Consider the following 19,775-nt stretch of genomic DNA (forward strand, 5'->3'; position numbering starts at 1 on the left):
TGGGTAAGCGTTCTCGTTAGGCCGCGCGCACGTGAGGTCGGTACTGACCCCTCCGCCCCATCCTGGCTATCTGCCGGCCGGGTGACCAGGAGAGAGGGTGAGAAAAGGGGGTGGCGAGAAACCTAGCTGAGCCTTGATCCCCACACCGGGAGAGGCGACCCGAGCCCGACAGGAGTGAACACTGCATAGCCTTCATCTTGCACTTACCCCCGCCCCCCAAGCCTTCGTGGAGGAAAGAACAAGTTTGTGAAGAGCTGAGGGGAGGGCGGATTAGTAGGGAAGGGGAGCTAGTGAGGAACATTCCAGAGAAACAGATGACAGTGAGGGGGTGCTGGGAGCCTGAGGGTGACAAAGACAAGGTCTTTGATCTGATACACCTGAGGCCACTTTCCCACCCTCGAGGATGCATGGGTGACCCACAGCACTCCCTGCCCCCCCACCTCGGTGTGGAGGCTGCAGCTGGGCCCTGCAGACCCTGGACTGCTGGGGTCACCTTCTGGGTGGGAACCACACCTCCCCTCTGACCCCCACCCACCCCGTGCCCACTCCTCCCAGAGCAGTGGCCCAGCCAGGCTCTCCTGGGGCAGGCAGCTGCCCAGTCTCACAAGTGGGGTCAGCAGCCGCCGGCCTCTTCTCCCCCACAGGGGCCCTGTGTTCTTGGGGTGTGGGGAGAGGCAGGCAATGAGGGAAGGGGAAGAGAGGGAGAAAGAGTGAGCGTGGGGAGAGAGGTGGGAGAAGGCAGGGACTTTTGGGGGGAGGGTCATGGTGCTTGAACTCAGAGCTTGAGTGCTTTCCCTGAGTTTTTTTTTGCTCAAGGCCAGTGTTCTGCCACTTGAGCTATAGCTTCGCTTCCAGCTTTTTTGGTCTTTAATTGGAGGTAAGAGTCCTGGGGACTTTACTGCCTGGGCTGACTTGGAACCTCAATCCTCAGACCTCAGCCTCCTGAGTAGCTAGGATTACAGGTGTGAGCCACCAGTGCCTGGCTTTTTTTTTGGGGGGGGGTTGGGTGGTAATGGTACTGGGGTTTGAGCTCGGGGTCTTGTGCTTGCTAGGTACTCCATTGCATAAGCCACATCTTCAGTCCCGTTTATTCTTTATTTTTATTTTGTTGGGCTTTGAAACATCTCTGCCCATGTTAGCCCTGACCTGTGATCAATCCTTCTGCTCTCAGTCTCTCCTTTGACAGTGCTCTGTGGAAGCTGTCAGAATCTAAACAGAGTCATTGTGTCAACCTTAACTAAAAGATAACTCAAGCACAAAGCAGGAGGCCTAGAAGGAGAGGTCTCAGGAAGGATTGCTGGCGAGATGTCAGAGAAACGCTCGTGCAGGGTGACCTACCTGCTCAGCAGCTTCCCATCTGGGACCAGTGATGCTAGTTTATTGGCTCCTGGGGCCAAGGATCATTGTGAGAAACATCTACACGAAATGCCCCATTTCATGTTTAAAATTCCCTTCTCTGAGGGAATGCGGGGTTGAGGGGAAGACGCAGGGTCTGTGTGGGGGTGAGTACTAGAAAAGGGTTGGGCTAGAGAAAAAAGGAAGTTGAATATTGTCAAATAGATGTTTGCAACTATGAAAATTGAACAGTAAGACCTGTTGAGATTTTGGGGAGCGAGGAAGGGAGGCAGGGAAACTGACGCTGACTGGAATACATTGTAAATGTGTGGAAATGTAGCAATGAAATCCACCCCTCCCATAATAGCCATAAACTTTAAAAAAAAAAAAAAAAAAAAAGGAAAAGAACCTGGCTGGGCTGCAGAGTTCCAGGAGAGCAAGTTAAAGGCCTTGAGTGCAAACTCCAGTACTCAAAAAACAAAGCAAAAAAATTCCCCTGGCCTCCATTACTTGAATTGACTGGAGCCACAGTGCCACTTCCAGCTTTTTCTGTCGAGGTGGTGCTGAGGAATCAAACCCAGGGCTTCATGTATACTAGGCAAGCACTCTTTGCACGTGGCATTGTAGGAAATAAGATACTTCCATGTTTGTTGTCAAAACCAGTGTTCAGTCACTGCCGGTGGGGAGGAGGGGGCGTCTTCCCCAGCAGGATTCATTCGGCGGCCAAATCCCTGTGTAGCCTGTGAGGGTGCAGTTGCATCCACTACTGACCACAGAAAGCTTTTACAATCATGTAGAAATCATGGCTCTAGGATGACAAAGCCGGCCAGTCCTGGGCTGGAGAACGGCCCTGGAAGGGCGGGGAGCCTCCTCACCGCCCCGCCACCCTCCCTTTGCCCTGGGAAAGCAGCATAAAATGTAACAGAAAACCATTTCGAGCTCGTAGAAATCCAAGGTAGCCTCCACTGCTGAACGGTCCCGGGCTTGCTGGGAGGTGACCTCCATCCCCAGGGTTCCTCCTCCCCTTCCCCTTCCCCTCCCCCAGGCGGGCTGGGGTGGTGGGGGCGGGCACAGGGAGGCGCCCTCCCACCGGGCCCCAGCTCCAGGCCTCTGACCCGCCCCTGCTCTCTCTCCGGTGGAGCTTCCTTGGAACTGCCCGTGTTGAGGGTGTGCCACGCCACGTTTTTGGGGGCTGGGCTGGGTGTGGACAGCCCTGCTCCAGGAGAAGGACCTTGTGGTGAGTTGATGGGAAGGGGACACAGGGTGGACAGATGCCAGGAGCCCCTGTGGAGCCAAGCCTCAGCTCTGCCAGCATTCCTGCCAGCCCAGGCCGCAGGGAGGCTGGGGGGCGGGGGGGTGGTGGCAAAGGTTCCTGCTTGGCGAGTGGGGCCTCTGGGCATGGTCAGCAAGTGTGCCACTCTCCTGCCACTGCTGTGGGGCCTCGGGGCCCGAGTGGGTATGTTCAAGGTGTTGCACTCACCAGAGTTTGCCGCAGCCCCACGAATGACGGGGCAGGTGACAGTTCTGCTGAGGAGCAGGGCCTACCGCCTTCGACCAGGGCACCAGAGGCTTGCCTCCACGAAGCCAGGGCTAGCGCCCAAACTGGAACAACTGTGGGCTTTTTATTGTGGGGGGGGGCAGTGATGGGCCTTGAACTCTGGTCCTGGGCACTGTTCCTAAGCTTCTTTTTGCTCAAGGCTAGCGCTCTACCACTTGAACCACAGAGCCACTTCTGTTTTTTTGTGACAAATAGGAGATAAGAGTCTCATGGACTTTCCTGCCCAGGCTGGCTTAATACCAGGACTCTCAGATCTCAGCCTCCTGGCTGAGCTAGCTAGGATGATAAGCCTGAGCCACCAGTGCCCTGCTAACTATGGGCCTTTGCCAGGGTAGATGTTAGGAAACCTGACCGGAGGCACCTGGAGGCAAGCCTGGTAGAGACCTCCGTCGACATTTCAGTCGTGGGCCGTGAGGGCGGGCCTGGCCCTTGTGGGTAAGGGACTGCTTGCCTGCAGGAACCACCAGCCACCAGCATGGCTGAGCGCATGCACACCGTGGAGGTCTTTGAGGGCGTCCGCTTGCCAGGCTTCATATGTACACCGGAGTCCCTGCAGACAGCCTGTTCCTTCCAGTTCCAGGACTCAGATGTCCTCCTGGTGACGTTCCCCAAGTCAGGTGAGATGTCAAGGCCTATGCAAGACAGCCACATTGCTGCCTCCTCGGCCTACTCCCTCCCTCCCCCCTCCCTTTCCCAGAAGTCCCATCTCTGGTCACCTATGAATTTGGGACAAGCCCAGGAGCACATTCCTGCCCAGGCTGCTCTCTCCCATACCCACAGGTGTCCTGGGCCTGGCAGCGGTCACCCCACCCCCTCCCTCCCTAGCCTGGCTCCCATGTGCTCCCCATCATCTCTCTGGACTGTGTCAGTCTTCCGGGAGGTTGCAGGAGGGTGCTGGCATTGCAGGGACTCCAATAGAGTCAACTCCACTGTAGCCTGGGGTGCAGCCTTGCTCTCCCTGAGCAACACCAGGTCCATGCTGCTTACGCTCCTTCCCTCCAGAGGAAGGCCAGAGCCCCTCAGCCCACAGGACTGCCTCTCCTCCCTGCAGCTTGGACCCTGTGTGGTCCACCAGTCCATCCTGAATCCAGAAGGGACAGGAGCCCAGCCCCTACAGGACAGCACCCCACTACCACCAGGGAGAGGCCTTGAGCAAGCCTTACTTGTGTCTCGGGAAGCAGGGCTCAAGGGCAGCAGTGGCTCAAAGGGGGCTGTCTCCGGTGACACTCCAGCCTGGTGCCTCCCCTACCCAGAGCACTGGGGCTTGGAGCCCCAGAGGAGGGCAGCAGAGGAGCTGGAAAGCCACTGCTCCACTCCTGCCAGACAGACCAGGGCCTGCTGCGTCCATGTGCCCGCCATTCCCCATCCCACTGCCTAGACCTCTTCAGGCAGGAAGGGCCCCCCTGCTCCCTCCACCTGACTGGCTCTCCCCCCCACCCACCCCCCGTGCCTTGAACGGGGCCGTGGGCCACGCTACCTACCAGGAGGGAGAGGTGGGCTAGGAGCTGGGATCCCCGGCTCACCCTCCTGAGGGTCTGGGAAGCACCCCCTCCTTGGAGGGGAGAGGCCTTGGAGCCATGAGATCATGACACCATGTGTTTACAAGGGGGCCTCCCTCAGGAGGCTGGGTGAGCAGAGCTAGCCCGAGCAGCCCCTCGGTCAGGGTTTACTCAGAATGTGAGGAGGGGCTCCCTGGGGTAGGCCTGGTCACACACAGAAGTCCTGGGGGTTGAGGGCTGGCTGCCCCCGTGGGGAATGGGACAGGATGGGACAGGACAAGAAGGAAATGGACAGATGGGAAACAGTGGGTCCGCGGATGGGTTTGATCTGATTTGACAGGAAGTGGGGTTTTCCTCCCCTGGCCCTCCAGGAAACTGAACAAGCGGAGGAAGTGGTCTGGTGCCCAACCTCCCATCCCCCACTAACACGGTGCCCATGACCTGTGACACATCCAAAGCCACCCCCAAGATCGGTGGCTGCTGGGGGTAGGGGTGGACGTCTGATGCAGCTCGGGGGGGGGGGGTCCTTGTGGTTCTGGCCAGAGGCCCTTCCTACCTGAAGAAGACAAGCATAGGCTCGGGGGTGGTTCCATACAGAGCTTGCCTGGCATGGGTATGGCCGGTCCCATCCCTAGCACTGCAGAGGAAAAAAGAGAGATGCTTTATGAAAGATCCTCCTCACCACCAGAGCGGGAATGTTCCAGAGCGGCTCTGCCCTCAGAAAGCATGTGCCTGGAGCCCTGGCATGCACAGGAGGCTGCCCGGAGTTGTGACAGCCTCTGCCCAGGTGCCCCCACCCCCACCCGCTCACCACCTCCCTGCACTCCCTTCGCCTCTGCCTCTTCCAGCAGTGCCGCTGAGGTCATGCACACCCAGACCTCCATGTGGGGGCACACCGGCCTCAGACCACTGGGCAAGGAGCTGAGGCCCGGAGGGGGATGTGTGCAGGAAGGCAGCACGTGAGGGTCAGGCCTCCCAGGCCATCTGCTCTCTGCCCCCTCCAGGGACCGCCTCTGCCGTGAGCCACTCTGGGCTCTTGTCGCTGCATCTGACTCTGTCTTTGCAATCCCAGGTCAACCCCACCTCTCCCTGATCCCTGCTTGTGCTTGGCTGAGTAATGGCTGCAGGGTGCACGTGGTCTGATCCTCAGGGCTTGTGAGCTGACAGGGCAGCAGGGAGATCAGCCTGGATTATCAGGCAGCCCCGTGACTTTGGGAGGAGGAGGCAGGAGGCTCAGAGGCCAGAGGGGGAGGGATCGAGGTGATCCACAAAGGAATCTGACCCCAGAAGCTGCAGGTGCAATGACTCGGCTCCTCTGGGAGACCAGCTCTGTCAGTGCTCCCATTCCAGAGCTGCAGTGTAAGGAGCTCACTGGCCAAGCCACTAGGCCTAAGGTCATTTGTTACAGTAGCCACACCTGAGGGTCCAGGAAGTTACCAGGGCTCCCCCAGCCTCTCCAGGCTCCGGAAAAGACACAGGGGCCAGTCCTGGCCTTCTAATGCCATATATTCACACCGACCAGCTTCTGACCAGTGAGCATGCCAGCTTTCTGTCTCTCGGGAAGATACCTGAACAATCAGCTTTTAAGGAGGAAAGGGTTGATTTCGTAAGTTCAAGTCCATAATCCATCAGTTCCTTCACTTTGGGCTGTGGTAGCACATATGACTGGGAGAGCTTGGCAAAGCAAAATGGCTCCCCTCAGGGCATTGTGAGGTTTCTAGGATACACTTTAACTGGAAGGGGCTGGGGCATAGCTTAGGGGTCAAGCACTCATCTAACATGTACAAAGCCCCGAGTTCCCTCTCCAGCACCACAAGAACAAAATAAGAGAAAGAGACCTTGTTGAAATGCCTTTGTACAACTATTAAAAGACAATAAGCAAATATAAATAAAAAGAGGAGAGGAAGACACCCGGTCTCCTCTGGTCCCTTGGCGGACATTTCCTCACTGACCCCAAGTCCTCAGTCTAGGCCCTGCCTTTTTCCTCGCCCCGTCCATACTTGACATTGAACCCAGGGCCTCGGGTGCTCTCCTGCATGGGTTGTGCCCCCCGCTTAGACCCACCCCCAAAGCCCCGCCACCTTTCAGCACTGCCACTCTAAGGACCCATCTCTAACATCTGCACTGCTCCAAGTCTGAGTAGGGTGAGGAATATTTTGACTTGTACTTAGAACAAGTTATAAAGGAGTTTGACCCATTTTTCTTCTTGCCTGGTTGCAGTGGTCACACTTAGAGTTCCTGGCTGGTCTGGACTTCATTCTCTGTGCAGTGTGAGGTCAAGTCACCTGTTGCCAAATGGCTACCCTGTTGCCCAGGAAGCGAGGAGCCACGCCGTCACCACGCGCACCCTGTCTGTGGCGACCTCCTGCGCATGGCCACGCGCTGCCCTATGCCAGCTCCATGCCGTGGTCTCTGGCCCAGGAGGCCTGGCTGCTCCGTGCTTTTGTGTAACTTCAGTATCAAGTTGTCTAATTCCAGAAAGAGACTTGGTATTTTTATTGGGATTGCATTTGATTTACAAATTAATGTGGGAGAACCAATTTGCTTATTCTTTTTTCAAATCATCCTGTCTGAGGACAAAGGATTCTCTCCATCTGCCCAGCCCGCCCATGTCCTTGCCGAGGCGTGGGCTCTGTTCCCGTGTGGGTTTCACATGCTCCTCCCACGGGTCTCTTCTCTGTCAGCCTTGAGAGCGGGGTTTTCTTACTGTTATACCTGTCACTGTGCATGTAGGAACTATGGCTTTTCTTTCTAAACATACTGTCTCCTCCCTCCCTCCCCGCTCCCTCCCTCCTCCTCTTCTTCCTCCTTCTCCTTTTCTTTCTTCTGTGCTAGAGATGAACCTAAGGCCTCACAATGGTAGGCAAGTGCCCTACCACCAAACGACATCCCCATCCCCAAACACTTTAAAATAGATAATATTCTGGGATTATAAACAGACATTGGTACTGAGAATGGGAGCTGCTGCTACAGCAAATGTCTAGAAGTGTGGACACAGCCTTAGAGCGAGAAGGGGGGCAGTAAGGAGTCCTGAGGGGAATGTAAGCAACAGCCTGAGTTGGTGTGAGCAGGTGGTCCTGGCAAAGAAAAGAGGAGGAACCAGGACATGACTGTAGAGCACTTGCCTAGCATGTGCAAGGCCCTGGGTTCCAAAGCCTTCTGTGCAAAAACAGAAAACATAAGAAGAGGACCATTGTAAAGAAAGCCCCAATCTCCTTAGAAAATGCCAGGTGTGCACAGACAGATGTTGGCAGGGCACAGATGGTAAAGAAGGCTATTCTGTTTGGGGTTTTATGTTGTGAGTTGGGTTTTTTTTTTTTTTTTTTTGTCACTTGTGGGCAACTCTGGGCCTGGGTACTGCCCCAGAGCTCTTTCATTCAAGGCAAGCACTCTACCACTTTGAGGCACAGCCCTACTTCTGGTTTTCTTGTGGTTAATTGGAGATGAGCCTCACAGTCGGGCTGGGAATATGGTCTAGTGGCAAGAGTGCTTGCCTCGTATACATGAAGCCCTGGGTTCAATTCCCCAGCACCACATATACAGAAAATGGCCAGAAGTGGTGCTGTGGCTCAAGTGGCAGAGTGCTAGCCTTGAGCAAAGAGAAGCCAGGGACAGTGCTCAGGCCCTGAGTCCAAGCACCAGGACTGCCCCCCCCGCCCCCCCAAAAAAAGAGTCTCACAGTCTTTTCTGCCGGGCTGGCTTTGAACTGTGATCCTCCGATCTCAGCCTCCCGAGTAGCTAGGATGACAGGCGTGAGCTGCCAATGTCTGGCAAGAAGGCCATCCTGATATGGTCTCAGACAGGAAAGCGGAAAGTGTCTCTGGAGCTCCATGGGTCGCAGTGTGGCTGAGTGCGAGGCTGACCTGGGCTGTGCTGTTCATGGAAAGCAGGATTGTGAGTGCCCTTGGCAGGAGACACTCCCGAGTTCCCGGGGGCCCGCCTCTCACTGCCTGCCTCTCCACCAGCCCGCATGGCTCTTTCCCTGCAGGCACTACATGGGTGCAGCAGGTGCTGAGCCTGATCTTCTGCGAGGGCCACCTGTGGCCCGTCCTGCACCTCCCCAACTGGAGCCGCGTACCCTGGATGGAGCAAGTCTCCTTCAGCCACCTCCTCAGCCAGCTGGACCCCACCCGGCCTCGTCTGCTCACCACCCACCTTCGTGCCACAGCCCTGGCCCCAGCTCTGAGGAAGTCCAAGACCCGGGTAAGGGACAGCCCTCCCCTAGCACCCATAGTTAAAGCAAGGCTGGGGTAGGCTCTCTGGGGCAAATGGGTCGGAGGAGTTGGGTGTCACTTCAGCCTACTGTGCCCAGGGGAAGGGCCTAGCACACAGGTGGGCAGATATCCCAGCCAGCAGCAGCCCAAGCTGCTGAGTCCATGTGGCAGGAACCTTTTTCTTCTGTGTGCAGGTTCTGGGGCTTGAACTCAGGGCCTGGGTCCTGCCCCTGAGCTCTTTTGCTCAAAGCTAGCACTCTACCACTTGAGCCACAGCTCCACTTCCAGCTTTTTGGTTGTTCATGGGAGATGAGTTTCAAGGACTTAACTGCCCAGGCTGGGTTTGAACCTCAATCCTTAGGTCTCAGCCTTCTGAGTATCTGGGACTACAGGCATGAGCTACCAGTACCTGACTCCCTTTGCTTTTATGCCAAGTCAGGGTGCAGCACCGTGTAGGCCATGAGGCGAAGCAGAAATGAGTTTGTCAGGTGAATCAGGGGGTTAGCCATGGCCCAGGAGAGCCAAAGGCTGGACTCATCCCTGTGGCCTTGCTGATGGCTCAGTAGAAGAGAACCTTGGGAGGGGAGGGGTGGAAACCCAAGTGGCCTTTGCAGAGGCCTGTGCCTCCCACCAGCAGTGTTTAGATCACCTGGAGCCCGGTGGATTTGCACAGCCCACCCACCTGTGGATGGTGATAGCCCTCAGCGGCTCAGAACCTGAGGGAACGAGCGCACTAATTACAAGGTCACTTCCTGCAAGAACTGGGCAGCTTAGAGCAAAGGCTGCCTTCTTGCCTCTGGTGGAATGTGCCCAGTGCAGCCCAGGGCCTGGCCTGCCTGTTCCCCAGCCTTACGGGGGTTTGCAGGCTGCTGCCGTGGGAACCAGGTTTCCCAAGCCTGGCACTCACCTCGCCGCTAGTGTTCCTGGCACTGTCACTCACCCATGAGCCTTCCCACAGAGCGGCTGAGGCTCAAGGCAAGAAAGCCCCGCACTCCCCAGCATCAGGAGTCAGGCTGCTGTCCTGTCCGCCAGGTGGTGTACGTAGCTCGGAATCCCAAAGATGTGCTCGTTTCCTTCTACCACTTCCACCGAGTCGCCAACTTCCTGCCAGACCCCAGCTCCTTCGAGGACTTCCTAGATGAGTTTCTCAAGGGCACAGGTGAGGCTCAGGGACTGAGGGAGTGTCTGGGGCCCCAACCTCCTTGTCACCTGGCAGGTGTCACCTCTGAGGCTCCTTGATGCTCATGGGCCCTGCCACATGGGGCTGGAACCTGGCCAACACCTTCCCTAACTTCTCCTCTCCAGGCTTCTTTGGATCCTGGTTTGACCATGTAAAAGGCTGGCTGGGTCTCCAGCAGGACCTGAATATGCTTCTCATCACCTACGAGGAGCTGCACCAGGTGAGCACCTCTTCCAGCAAGCCTGAAGAACCGTCTGTTGCTCCCTCCAAGCAAAACCTGGGATTCCCAGCTCTCCTAGATATCCTGGGAAGTTCCAGTCCCAGGTCAGGGCTGCCCACGAGGTTTTTGGAACCATGGCTTCTTCTGATTCAGACACAATCTCTTGTCTGCAACTTTCCAAAACTAATCCATTGTAAGATTTTTCCACAGTTTTGAAAATGGCTTTTGTGTACATTTTACCTTTTGTTTTTAATGTGTGCACTTTAAAGTGTGTGTGTGTGTGTGTGTGTGTGTATTGGTGCCAGTCTTGGGGCTTAAATTCAGGGCCTAGGCACTGTCCTTAAGCTTTTGTGCTCAAGGCTAGTGCTCTACCACTTTGAGACACAGCTGTATTTTGGGCTGTTTTGGTAGTTAATTTGAGATAACAGTCTCACTGGCTTTCCTGACAGGCTGGCTTTGAACTGTGATCCTCAGATCTCAGCCTCCTGAGTAGCTGGGATTAGAGGCATGAGCCACTAGTGTTGGGGTCCAGCCTTTGGACTTGACGGGGGATGGGCATTGGGAGTGCTCCCCAGATGCCACCTTTTCCCCAGCCCTGGGGGATGCGGAAGCAGGCCACAATTCTCTGGGTCCGGAACCAGAAGAACCGGCTTTGCGAACAGCCCCCAAACTTTCTCGCCAGCCCATGCGCCCCCAGTCTCCCCCCCGGCCTGGCGCTTTCCGAGTGACGTTAGCTCATGAGGGGGTCATAGGGTAAGCTCCCAGCCTATCAGCGTCCTGGCCGATCGCCTTCTCTCGTCCCCTCCTACCATATTAGTCCTTGCCCCTGCCTTAATAAATCAGATTGCTCTTGAAGCATCTCCGAGAGCCGCGTACACCTGGCTTTCTTCACGGGTAAGGAGGGAGGTAAGCGATCTTGTTCGACCACGTGCACGTGAGGTCTGTGCTGACTCCCCCACTCCACCCTGGCCTTACCTGCGGGTCGGGTGACCAGGGGAGAGAGTGAGAAAGGGAGCTGTTAGAAGCATAGCTGAGCCTTGATCTCCGAGCCAGGGGAGGCGACCCAAGCCCGACAACTAGTGCCTGGCTCAATATGTTCATATTCTAAACTTTAAAATACTAATTCATCTAAAGTTATACATTCAATTCTACAAATTTTATTATTGTTTATTCACCAAAGAAGTCTTTGTACCAATGGCTCATGCCTGTAGTTCTAGCTACTCAGGGCTGAGATCTGAGGTTAGAGGTTCAAAGCCTGCTTGGGCAGAATAGCCCAAGAGATTCTATCTCCAATTAATCAGCAAGAAAACTGGATTAGAGGTACAGCTTAAGTGGTAGAATACCAACCATGATCAAAAAAGCTAAGCAAGAGCACAAAGCCCTGAGTTTAAGCTACAAAACCAGAGTATGGACATATGCACGTACACACACACACACACACACACACACACACACACACACTTTGATTCACGTTTGGTTCCATTTACAAACTTAAATAAGCTCCTATAAACATTTTTATTGCCTCAATAAATTCAATCTATTTGGTCCTCCTGTCACTTTCCACACTTGTCTAAAGGACAGACAGGCCTTCCAATTACTCAGCCCACTCTGACACAGCCACCAAATTGTACACACATTGCTCAAGAACCTTGAGTTCTCTGAGCTGTTCTAGTATCGTGTGTACACAGCAAGACTTCAACTCAGAAGAACAAGTTGAAATCCACAGTGGTACTTGCATTTTCTACTGCTTGAGCCATGCCTCCAGACTTCATTTTCAGTTCTTTTAGGATTAAGGATGGTGCTGACCCCGGGTTGAACAGGACCCAGGTCCTAATGTGTGAGACACTGTAGTCTCCTACCTTGCAGGGTTTGTTTTTCAGGTCCCCTGGAACCCAACTTCACCAGGGAAGCCATGTTTTGTCATGGGTGTGTCCCCTGCTCCTAAGAGGTGCCTGGTATACAGGGATCCTCAGAAGATATGTGTGATTGAAGGAAAACCAGAGGGGCTGAGCCAGGTGGCTTTGCTTTCTGTCTAGAGATAGTGCCAGGGTCTGCCTGGGAAGTCAGGAGGAATCTAAGAATGGCATTGCCATCAAGAACAGGTCAACGCTCTGCTCTGAGAGTCAAGCAAAGTCATTCTTGTAGCTCTTTTTTTTTTTTTTGCCAGTCCTGGGCCTTGGACTCAGGGCCTGAGCACCGTCCCTGGCTTCTCTTTGCTCAAGGCTAGCACTCTGCTACTTGAGCATTTCTGGTCATTTTCTATATATGTGGTGCTGGGAAATCAAATCCAGGACTTCATGTATATGAGTCAAGCACTCTTGCCACTAGGCCAGATATATTCCCAGCCCCTCTTGCAGCTCTTGGGACTCCATGGGCTCCATTCTCAGCTATGCTGTGACCTCTGCCACCCCATCAGCTATCTGGGTCTTGTGCCTCCTTGGCTCCTGAGATAACGAGCCATCTTACTATTTACCCTTCCATTTATTTACCGACCTGTCCCACCATCTACTCTCATCCACCTATCTCTCTGTCTGTCCGCCATCCACCCATCATCCCATCCCTTTAATTACTTTTGTTTCCTCTACTTTTTGCAAAGTGGAGCTCACATTGCATGGGTCACATTTTGCATTCTTCATTTTTCACCTAGCACTTCAGTATATGCATTTTAAGAATGACACGCTATTCTCTGGAATGGCTGGAGTTTAAATAAATCCCCTTGATTATTGAATACTGATGTCGTTTCTGAGTTCTTGCTATAATAAATCGTGCTGAAGTGAGCATATTGCTCACAGTTGTAATGACTTAGTTTACTATTTTTCAGGGCCTAAACATCTATTGCAAATGTGTGTCCTCCCTGTATCTTTCCTTGTGGCTCCAGGACCTTCGTGGCACCATCCGGAAGCTCAGCAACTTCCTGCAGCACCCGCTGGGGCCGGCCGAGGAGGACCTCATCCTGGAGCACTGCAGTTTCTCCTTCATGAGCCAGAGCAGCGTGGTCAACTACAGCCTGGTGTCCACGCATATCATGGACCAGAGCCGGGGCAAGTTCCTGCGGAAAGGTACTAGTCCTCTCCACCTCAGCCCTCCCGGGCTCCATCCTGGTACCAGCTGGCCTTGGTTCTCTCCAGCTCGTGTTGACCACAGCTCAGCAAATGCCATGTGCTGTCGCCTCACCTCCCTCACCGCCTTCTCCCCAGACTGCCAAGTGTGAGCCTGCCCTAGCAAGGGCTTGACAGTTATGACCCCCAACAAGGCACATCAGAGGTCCGTGCCGGCACCTGTGGCACTCTCCTGGGCAGCTGCCCTGCTGAGGGGCCCCGTCTTCCTTGGACCAACGCTGCCTCAGACCTCTCATCTGCTCTCAGGGCCTCCAGGCCCAACTTTATGATTCTCTCTAGGAGGGAACCCCGAATGCATTTGCTGCTCCCAGAAAAATGGCTCACAGGGAGCAGCTGCCAGCATCCAGGCCCCCGTGTGAGTTCTGTCCAGAGTCTTCTCACTGTCCACACATGTCTCCCCGCCACACACGTCTTAGGAATCAGCAGCCTAACTGTGCTGTAGAGGAGGAGGGTAAGGAGAATAACAACAAAAAAGACAACATATGCTGGGTGCCAGTGGCTCACACCAGTAATCCTAACTACGCAGAGCAAAAGAGCTCAGGGACAGTGCCCAAGCCCTGAGCTCAAACACACACACACACACACACACACACACACACACACACACACACACACACACACACACAGTGTATGCACAAAGTACTCAACCATTGCTATAGCAACTACAGCCCATGGCTCCCAGCAGCCTTCCCCACTGGTGCGGCCACAGAGCCAGAGAATACAGGGTCTAAGATGTGGACTGGCTCTTGCCTAAGTTCAGAACAGAATGAAGCACAGCCTTGCCTCTGTCTCCATGGCGGCTGCGTTCTTGGGAACTCCCACTGAATTCTAGAGTGTCCTCAGTGAGGTGGGCCCCAGACGGGAGTGGGCTCCAGGTAGGAGTGGGCCTCAGGTGCTGGGGGCCCCAGGTGGATGCAGCTGTGTAGTTTTGACTCCCTGAGCACCTGCAAGATGTGTAGACACTGCCTGGGGGCCATCTTAGTTCAGTCTCTGGCTCCATTGGCATGACAACTGGAATCGTGCCCTAAGGATGCTGCTGTCCCCGATGAAACCCACGGGTGAACAGACCCCCTCGTGGGTGCCACTGCGGCCCTGGCCCTGTCTTCCACCATGCAGGAACTGAAAACTCCCAGCACAGGTGCCCTCAAGGCCTTCAGCGTGTCAGGCTTTTTGTTTGTTTTGAGGCGAGGTCTTGCCATGTGGTCCAGGCTGGCCTCAAGCCTCCGCTTCGCCTGGGCTGGAATGCAGGTGTTCCCAATCCAGCTAAACATGTCAATTCTCAGGACAGGTCTGGGCTCAGGAACCCGGCGTGGGTCCCTCGGTGTCCTCAGCTCTTCTGGAGTTGAAGGTGGTAGGACAGCGGCCAGTGTGATTACATCCCGTGGCTGCCACACCACATTCCAAGGACGGGGGGAAACAAACGCTCACCGAGTTGGAGGGGCAGCCAGGACCACCGTCCCCCTGGAGGCTTGGGGGTGGCCCTTCCCTGCGTCCTCCACTTCCAGTGGCTCCAGTGTTGGGCCTGTAGCTGCACCCTTTAGGCCAAGCCCCATTAAGACGTCTGTCAGAAGGTTAGGGCCCTAGAGACCCCATCTTAACAGGTGCTGCAAAGATCCTATTTTCCCAGGTGCCGGGGGTAGGGTAAGCACACAGGCTTCTTCAGGAGATGGTCTGCACCCTGGAGACGGCTGACCACGGCCAGTCTCCTTCACAGGGACCCCAGGTGGGGACTGGAGCAGTCAGAGCTTCTCTCCCAAGGCCTGAGTCCTTCCTCTCCCTCCCTGCAGGTGTGGTGGGGGACTGGAGGGAGCACTTCACTCCGGAGCAGGATGAGAAGTTCAACGCTGTCTACCAGGCCAAGATGAAAGACTCCGGCCTTCAGTTCCCCTGGACCATAGGCTGACATATCTGACCCACTCACCCTGCTCTCACTGGCCCAGCCTGTGACCCGTACCGGGCTATGTCCCTGGTCTGACAATAAAAATCGTTTGCTGCTCATAGATCCTGCTCCAGCTCCAGCCTGGGCTGCTGCACTAGAACCCTTCCCCTTGGACATGAGGAGCGTTGAGAGCCCAAGATGCCCTTTGCCCTCCAGTGTCCCACTACCCACTGGCCTACAGTCCTTCAGAGCTCTCGGGAAGTGGCGCCTTATATCCCACTTCAGGGCCCAAGGGTCATTTCATTTCTCCTCTCCCAGGGCCAGTGAAAACGGATTGCAGGTCATGGTTCACAGCCAGTCTGGGCAAGAAAGTCTGTGTGACTCTTATCTCCATCTAGCTACCAAGAAAGCCAGAGTTGGGGCTGGAAATGTGGCTTAGTGGTAGAGTGCTTGCCTAGCATGCATGAAGCCCTGGCTTAGATTCCTCAGCACCACATAAACAGAACAAGTCGGAAGTGGCGCTGTGGCTCAAGTGGCAGAGTGCTGGCCTTGAGCAAAAGGAAGTCAGAGGTAGTGCTCAGGCCCTGAGTTCAAGCCCAAGGATTGGCAAAAAAAAAATCCTAATTTGAAAAGAGCCAGAGTGGAGCTATGGCTCAAGTGATAGAGCACTTCTAGCCTTGAAAAATAGCTGGGGCACAGGGTCCAGCCCCAGTTCAAGCCCCAGGGCTGGCACCAAAAACAACCAACCAAGCTGTTGGAGGGAAAGCCTGAAAGGTCCCTGGCTAGGTCCCCACTTGTGTAGGAGGGAAGCCCCCGCAGAGAAGCTAAGGTGAAGGGTGGAAGGGAGTAGCAATCAGTCTAACTAATCGGGAGGATTCCTGCTTCTGGCTGGGCTACCAGCTCATGTGGGCAGCTGACTCCCCAAACTCACTCCTATCCCAGCCATCCATCTACCAAGGCAATCTCTCCCACACAGGGAGGAAGGGGGGCCATGGCGGGCATCTCTGGATCCCTCCAGCCCTCCTTCCATGCCCATCTGCTGTGTTCCAGGGGACACTTCTGCCGGCACTGGCAGAATGCCAGCCCACATTGGCTCGTGTCGAGAGGGAGCGCGGTGGTACCACGTTCTGGTTCCCGAGCAGCTCCCATCCGTGCCCACTCGGGGTTTGAGGGCCACCGGACCCTGTTTTCACTCAGCATCAATCCAGTTCAGCCCTCCCGGGAGCAGAGCCATAGGCCGGCTCCCTGCCCTGGCTGAGCTGCCAGGGAGGGGCCCTTTTGTCCTGAGTGGAGCAGGGCGACCCCACTGCAGGCACAGCTCAGCCCGGAGGAGCCAAGACCGCAGGAGACAGCCGGTAGTCAGGAGCTCATCCCACAGGAAGAAGCTGAAGCCCAAGTTGTGGGCTGTCCTAGGGAAGGAGGAGGCCAGTGCCCACCCAGCTCCCTCTGAGTGCTGAGCCAGCAGTTGTGTGCTGCGTCACCCCGAGTGGACAGCTGTGTCCCCCGGGACAGAGAATCTCAGCCCTGGCTGCTGTAGTGTGCCCAGCCTAGCATGGCCTCCTGGGCACCGCCCACTGCTGCCAGGGCGGATGGGTGCGGAGTTCCCACTGGGCCATCCTGGGCCTGAGGCTGGAGTGCTCCCTTCCCAGCCAACGTGCTCAAAGCCAGGCCGGTTTGCTGGCCCCAGGCCGCCAGGGGCCACAGGGAATGCTAGACAGGCGGTCATCCCGGAAAATAAATGCCAAGTGGGCAAAATTTAGATGCATTCCCCGACCAGGCTTGGCCAGTCCAGCCGAGAGGCCAGCGTGACCACATGCCCAAGTCCAGGGGTGAGAGGGGCCTGGAGGGCCGGTCAGGTGCAGGCAGCCTCGCTCAGGGGCTTGGAAGTCTTTTTTTTTTTTCTTTTTTTTTTTTTGCCAGGTCGGGGGCTTGAACTCTGGCCCTGGGCTCTGTCCCAGAGCCTCTTTGTACTCAAGGCTAGCACTTGACCACTGGAGCCACAGCACCACTTCCAGCTTTTTCTGAGCAGTTTATTGGAGATGAGTCTCATGGACTTTCCTGCCCTGGTTGGTTTCAAACTGCCATCCTCAGATCTGGCCTCCTGACTAGTTAGGATTACCAGCATGAGCAACCGGCATGCACACTCTCTCTCTCTCTCTCTCTCTCTCTCTCTCTCTCTCTCTCTCTCTCTCTCTCTCTCTCTCTCTCTCTCTCTCCCTCTCCCTCTTCCTCCCCCTCTCCCTGCCTCCCCCCTTCTCTTCCCATTTTATTTTGCACCATTACTGGGACTTGGGTCTTGAACTCTTGCCTAGCTTTTTCACTCATGGTTGGCCCTCTACCACTTGAGCCACACCTCCACTTCGGGGTGGGGGGTGTTGGTGGCTAATTGGAGATAAGAATCTCACAGACTTCCTGCCTGGGATGGCTTTGAACCACAATCCTCAGATCTCAGCCTTCTGACTAGCTATGATTATAGGCATGAGCCACTGGTGCTCAGCTCTCTACCAGACTCCTATCTTCAATTAACAAGCAAAAATCCAAAAGTGAAGGCATGGCTCAAGTTATAGAGCACACATCTGTGAGTAGAAAAAGCCAAGCCCTGGATTCAAGCCACAGGACCAGCACACATAAACACAAATACCAGAATGTTGTGTCTCAAAGAGCGGTGGCCAGGCTTCCTGGGGACCTCATACAAAGGTCCCACATGAGCAGAGTGGACTCGGCAGTGGGCTGCGCATGAAGTGGTCCAGGAACCCCTCCGGTCATGACGACACAGCCGGGGTTACCCACAAGGGCCCCAGACATGCACTGGACCTGAAGAGCCCGGAGGGGAATGCGGGAACTTGTCACAGGCCCAGAGCGCTGAGATGAAAGGACAAAGGACAGCGAGTGTCCTGATGGGAACAGCAACCGGGAGACCCATGTGGCCAGTTCTGAGAAGTGACACCATCCACATCCCCTGGCTAGCAGGGCACCCACGTCCTGGGGCTGTGGCAAGGCGGCTCTGAGGCACGAGACTGAATGAGAAAACATCAAAAGCAGCTCTGCTTACTGGAAAAAAGCGTGCAGGGTCTAGATAAAGGAGGTGGACCCTTCCCACCGAGAGGGCAAGTGATGTGCAGGCTCTCCTGGCTCCCACAGGCCTGCGAGAAAGGACACACGGCCATGACTCCTTCTGTAGAAGGCCCAAAGCCCAGCAAAGTGGCCAGTGCACCCTGTGAGGAGACAGCTGCTCTATGAGCACAGAGAAGCACAGAAACCTGCCCCGGGCCACAGCAGGGCCAGGTGGGACCACGATTGAGCCCTGCCTGGTCTTCCTGGATGCAGATGGCAGGGACTTCCAGGAGGGGCCTGATCCTGCCAGCAGATTCCTTTGGTGACACATCTGGGACAGGGAACAAATGGGAAGAGTCCCAATACACCTGCTAGACCCGGCGCCAGCTTTCCTTCTATGGGGCTGAGAGCCTGGAGGCTCTTCTAGCACTGGACCTCAGGAAGAAGGATCTCCCATTTCAGCAGGGGCCCCAGCGCCTTCCGCAGTTGCCCTTCAGGGCCCTCTGGCTAAGGCTCCACCTGGAACTTTGACATGAAACCTGGGGGCTGAGGCTACCCAAGGACAAACACTGTCCATGACCCAACCACACAGGGTCTCCCTCCCTCCACGCCATCTGAGTGGAATACAGGGCTCACGCCAAGCCCAGGAAGCCGCACTCCACTCCACTCACTGCCCAAACACCACAGTGGGGCCCAAACCCAGGTGTGGTTGAGCTGCAGAAAGGTTTCCCTGAGCAGGTGAGGACAAGGAACACATATCCACCCCTCGTGTACACACTTGAATACATACATGCACACACTCCCCAGTACACACATGCACACGTGTGCGTGCTTACACAGTTGCACATACATAGAGTGCACGCACATACGTGTACACTTCACAGTACACACATGTACATGCTCATACACATGCCTAGACAGCACACATGTGTACATGCATGCATACACATCCCTGGTTTGTGCACACACATGCTTACACACATACACCTACCTAGAGAGACACACATGCATGCATGCAGGCACGCAGTCTCAGGTACATAGCGTACCTGTGTGCGCACACCCGCACACATACACGTGCCTAAACAGCGCACACATGTGTGCATGCGTGCCCATGCACCCAGGGCCACAGCCTGAGTGCCAGGCTGCAAGGTCCAGCTCAGGACCTTGCTGGGCATCCTGAACCAAATGGCTCGATTTCTGACTCAGTCCCCATTTTGTGAAATGTACTCGTAGCAGGCTACCAGGCAGGGCTGCTGTGGGAGTTCAACACTGTGATGTTGAAATCAAGCCTCCAAGGGCTGGGAGGGAGGGAAACACTCCATGGGGGGCAGGCCCTGTTGAGGTGCTGGTGGGGGGAGGGGAGAAGGTAGGAGAGAGATGGGGAGAGGAGCGAGGAGGAGAGGCGCAAGGGGAGAATTCCCACTGGTCCACAGTTCTGGGCACCCACCAATGGGCCATTAGGAACATCCGAACAAACAAGGGGCGGTGGTGAGGGACGTGGCTTACCCACCGCCTTGCGCCAGCTGTGGGGTGACGGTGCTGTCTGACAGCCGGCAGCCCCCGCACCAATTACAAGCACTTAGTCACAGCCTCCTGCCTGCGCTTCCTCTCGGCAGCAGGAGGAAGAACAGCCTCCGTGGGGCTGCCCTCCTCCCACTCGCTCCTGTCCGCCTGACTGAGGGGTGGTGGGGACCAGGGCAGCAGAGTGGCACTCGCG

At 55.6% G+C, this 19,775-nt stretch overlaps 1 protein-coding gene across 2 annotated transcripts; it reads left to right on the top strand.

Moving 5' to 3' along the window:
• Positions 1-2,243: 2,243 nt before the first annotated feature.
• On the top strand, positions 2,244-15,113 carry LOC125357992 (sulfotransferase 2B1-like). 2 transcript variants are annotated; one of them, XM_048354828.1, is made up of 8 exons: positions 2,244-2,290; positions 2,477-2,572; positions 3,351-3,510; positions 8,381-8,595; positions 9,639-9,765; positions 9,912-10,006; positions 12,885-13,065; positions 14,913-15,113. In XM_048354828.1, exons 3-8 carry the CDS (start codon positions 3,369-3,371, stop codon positions 15,026-15,028), a joined length of 876 nt encoding a protein of 291 aa, XP_048210785.1. In that variant the 5' UTR covers positions 2,244-2,290; positions 2,477-2,572; positions 3,351-3,368; the 3' UTR covers positions 15,029-15,113. The 2 variants fall into 2 exon arrangements, with proteins under 2 accessions (XP_048210785.1, XP_048210786.1); XM_048354829.1 differs by lacking the exon at positions 2,244-2,290 and having other exon boundaries at positions 2,481-2,577.
• Positions 15,114-19,775: the final 4,662 nt, after the last annotated feature.

Source organism: Perognathus longimembris, chromosome 10 (assembly GCF_023159225.1).
Source record: "Perognathus longimembris pacificus isolate PPM17 chromosome 10, ASM2315922v1, whole genome shotgun sequence".
NCBI classification, from domain to species: domain Eukaryota; kingdom Metazoa; phylum Chordata; class Mammalia; order Rodentia; family Heteromyidae; genus Perognathus; species Perognathus longimembris.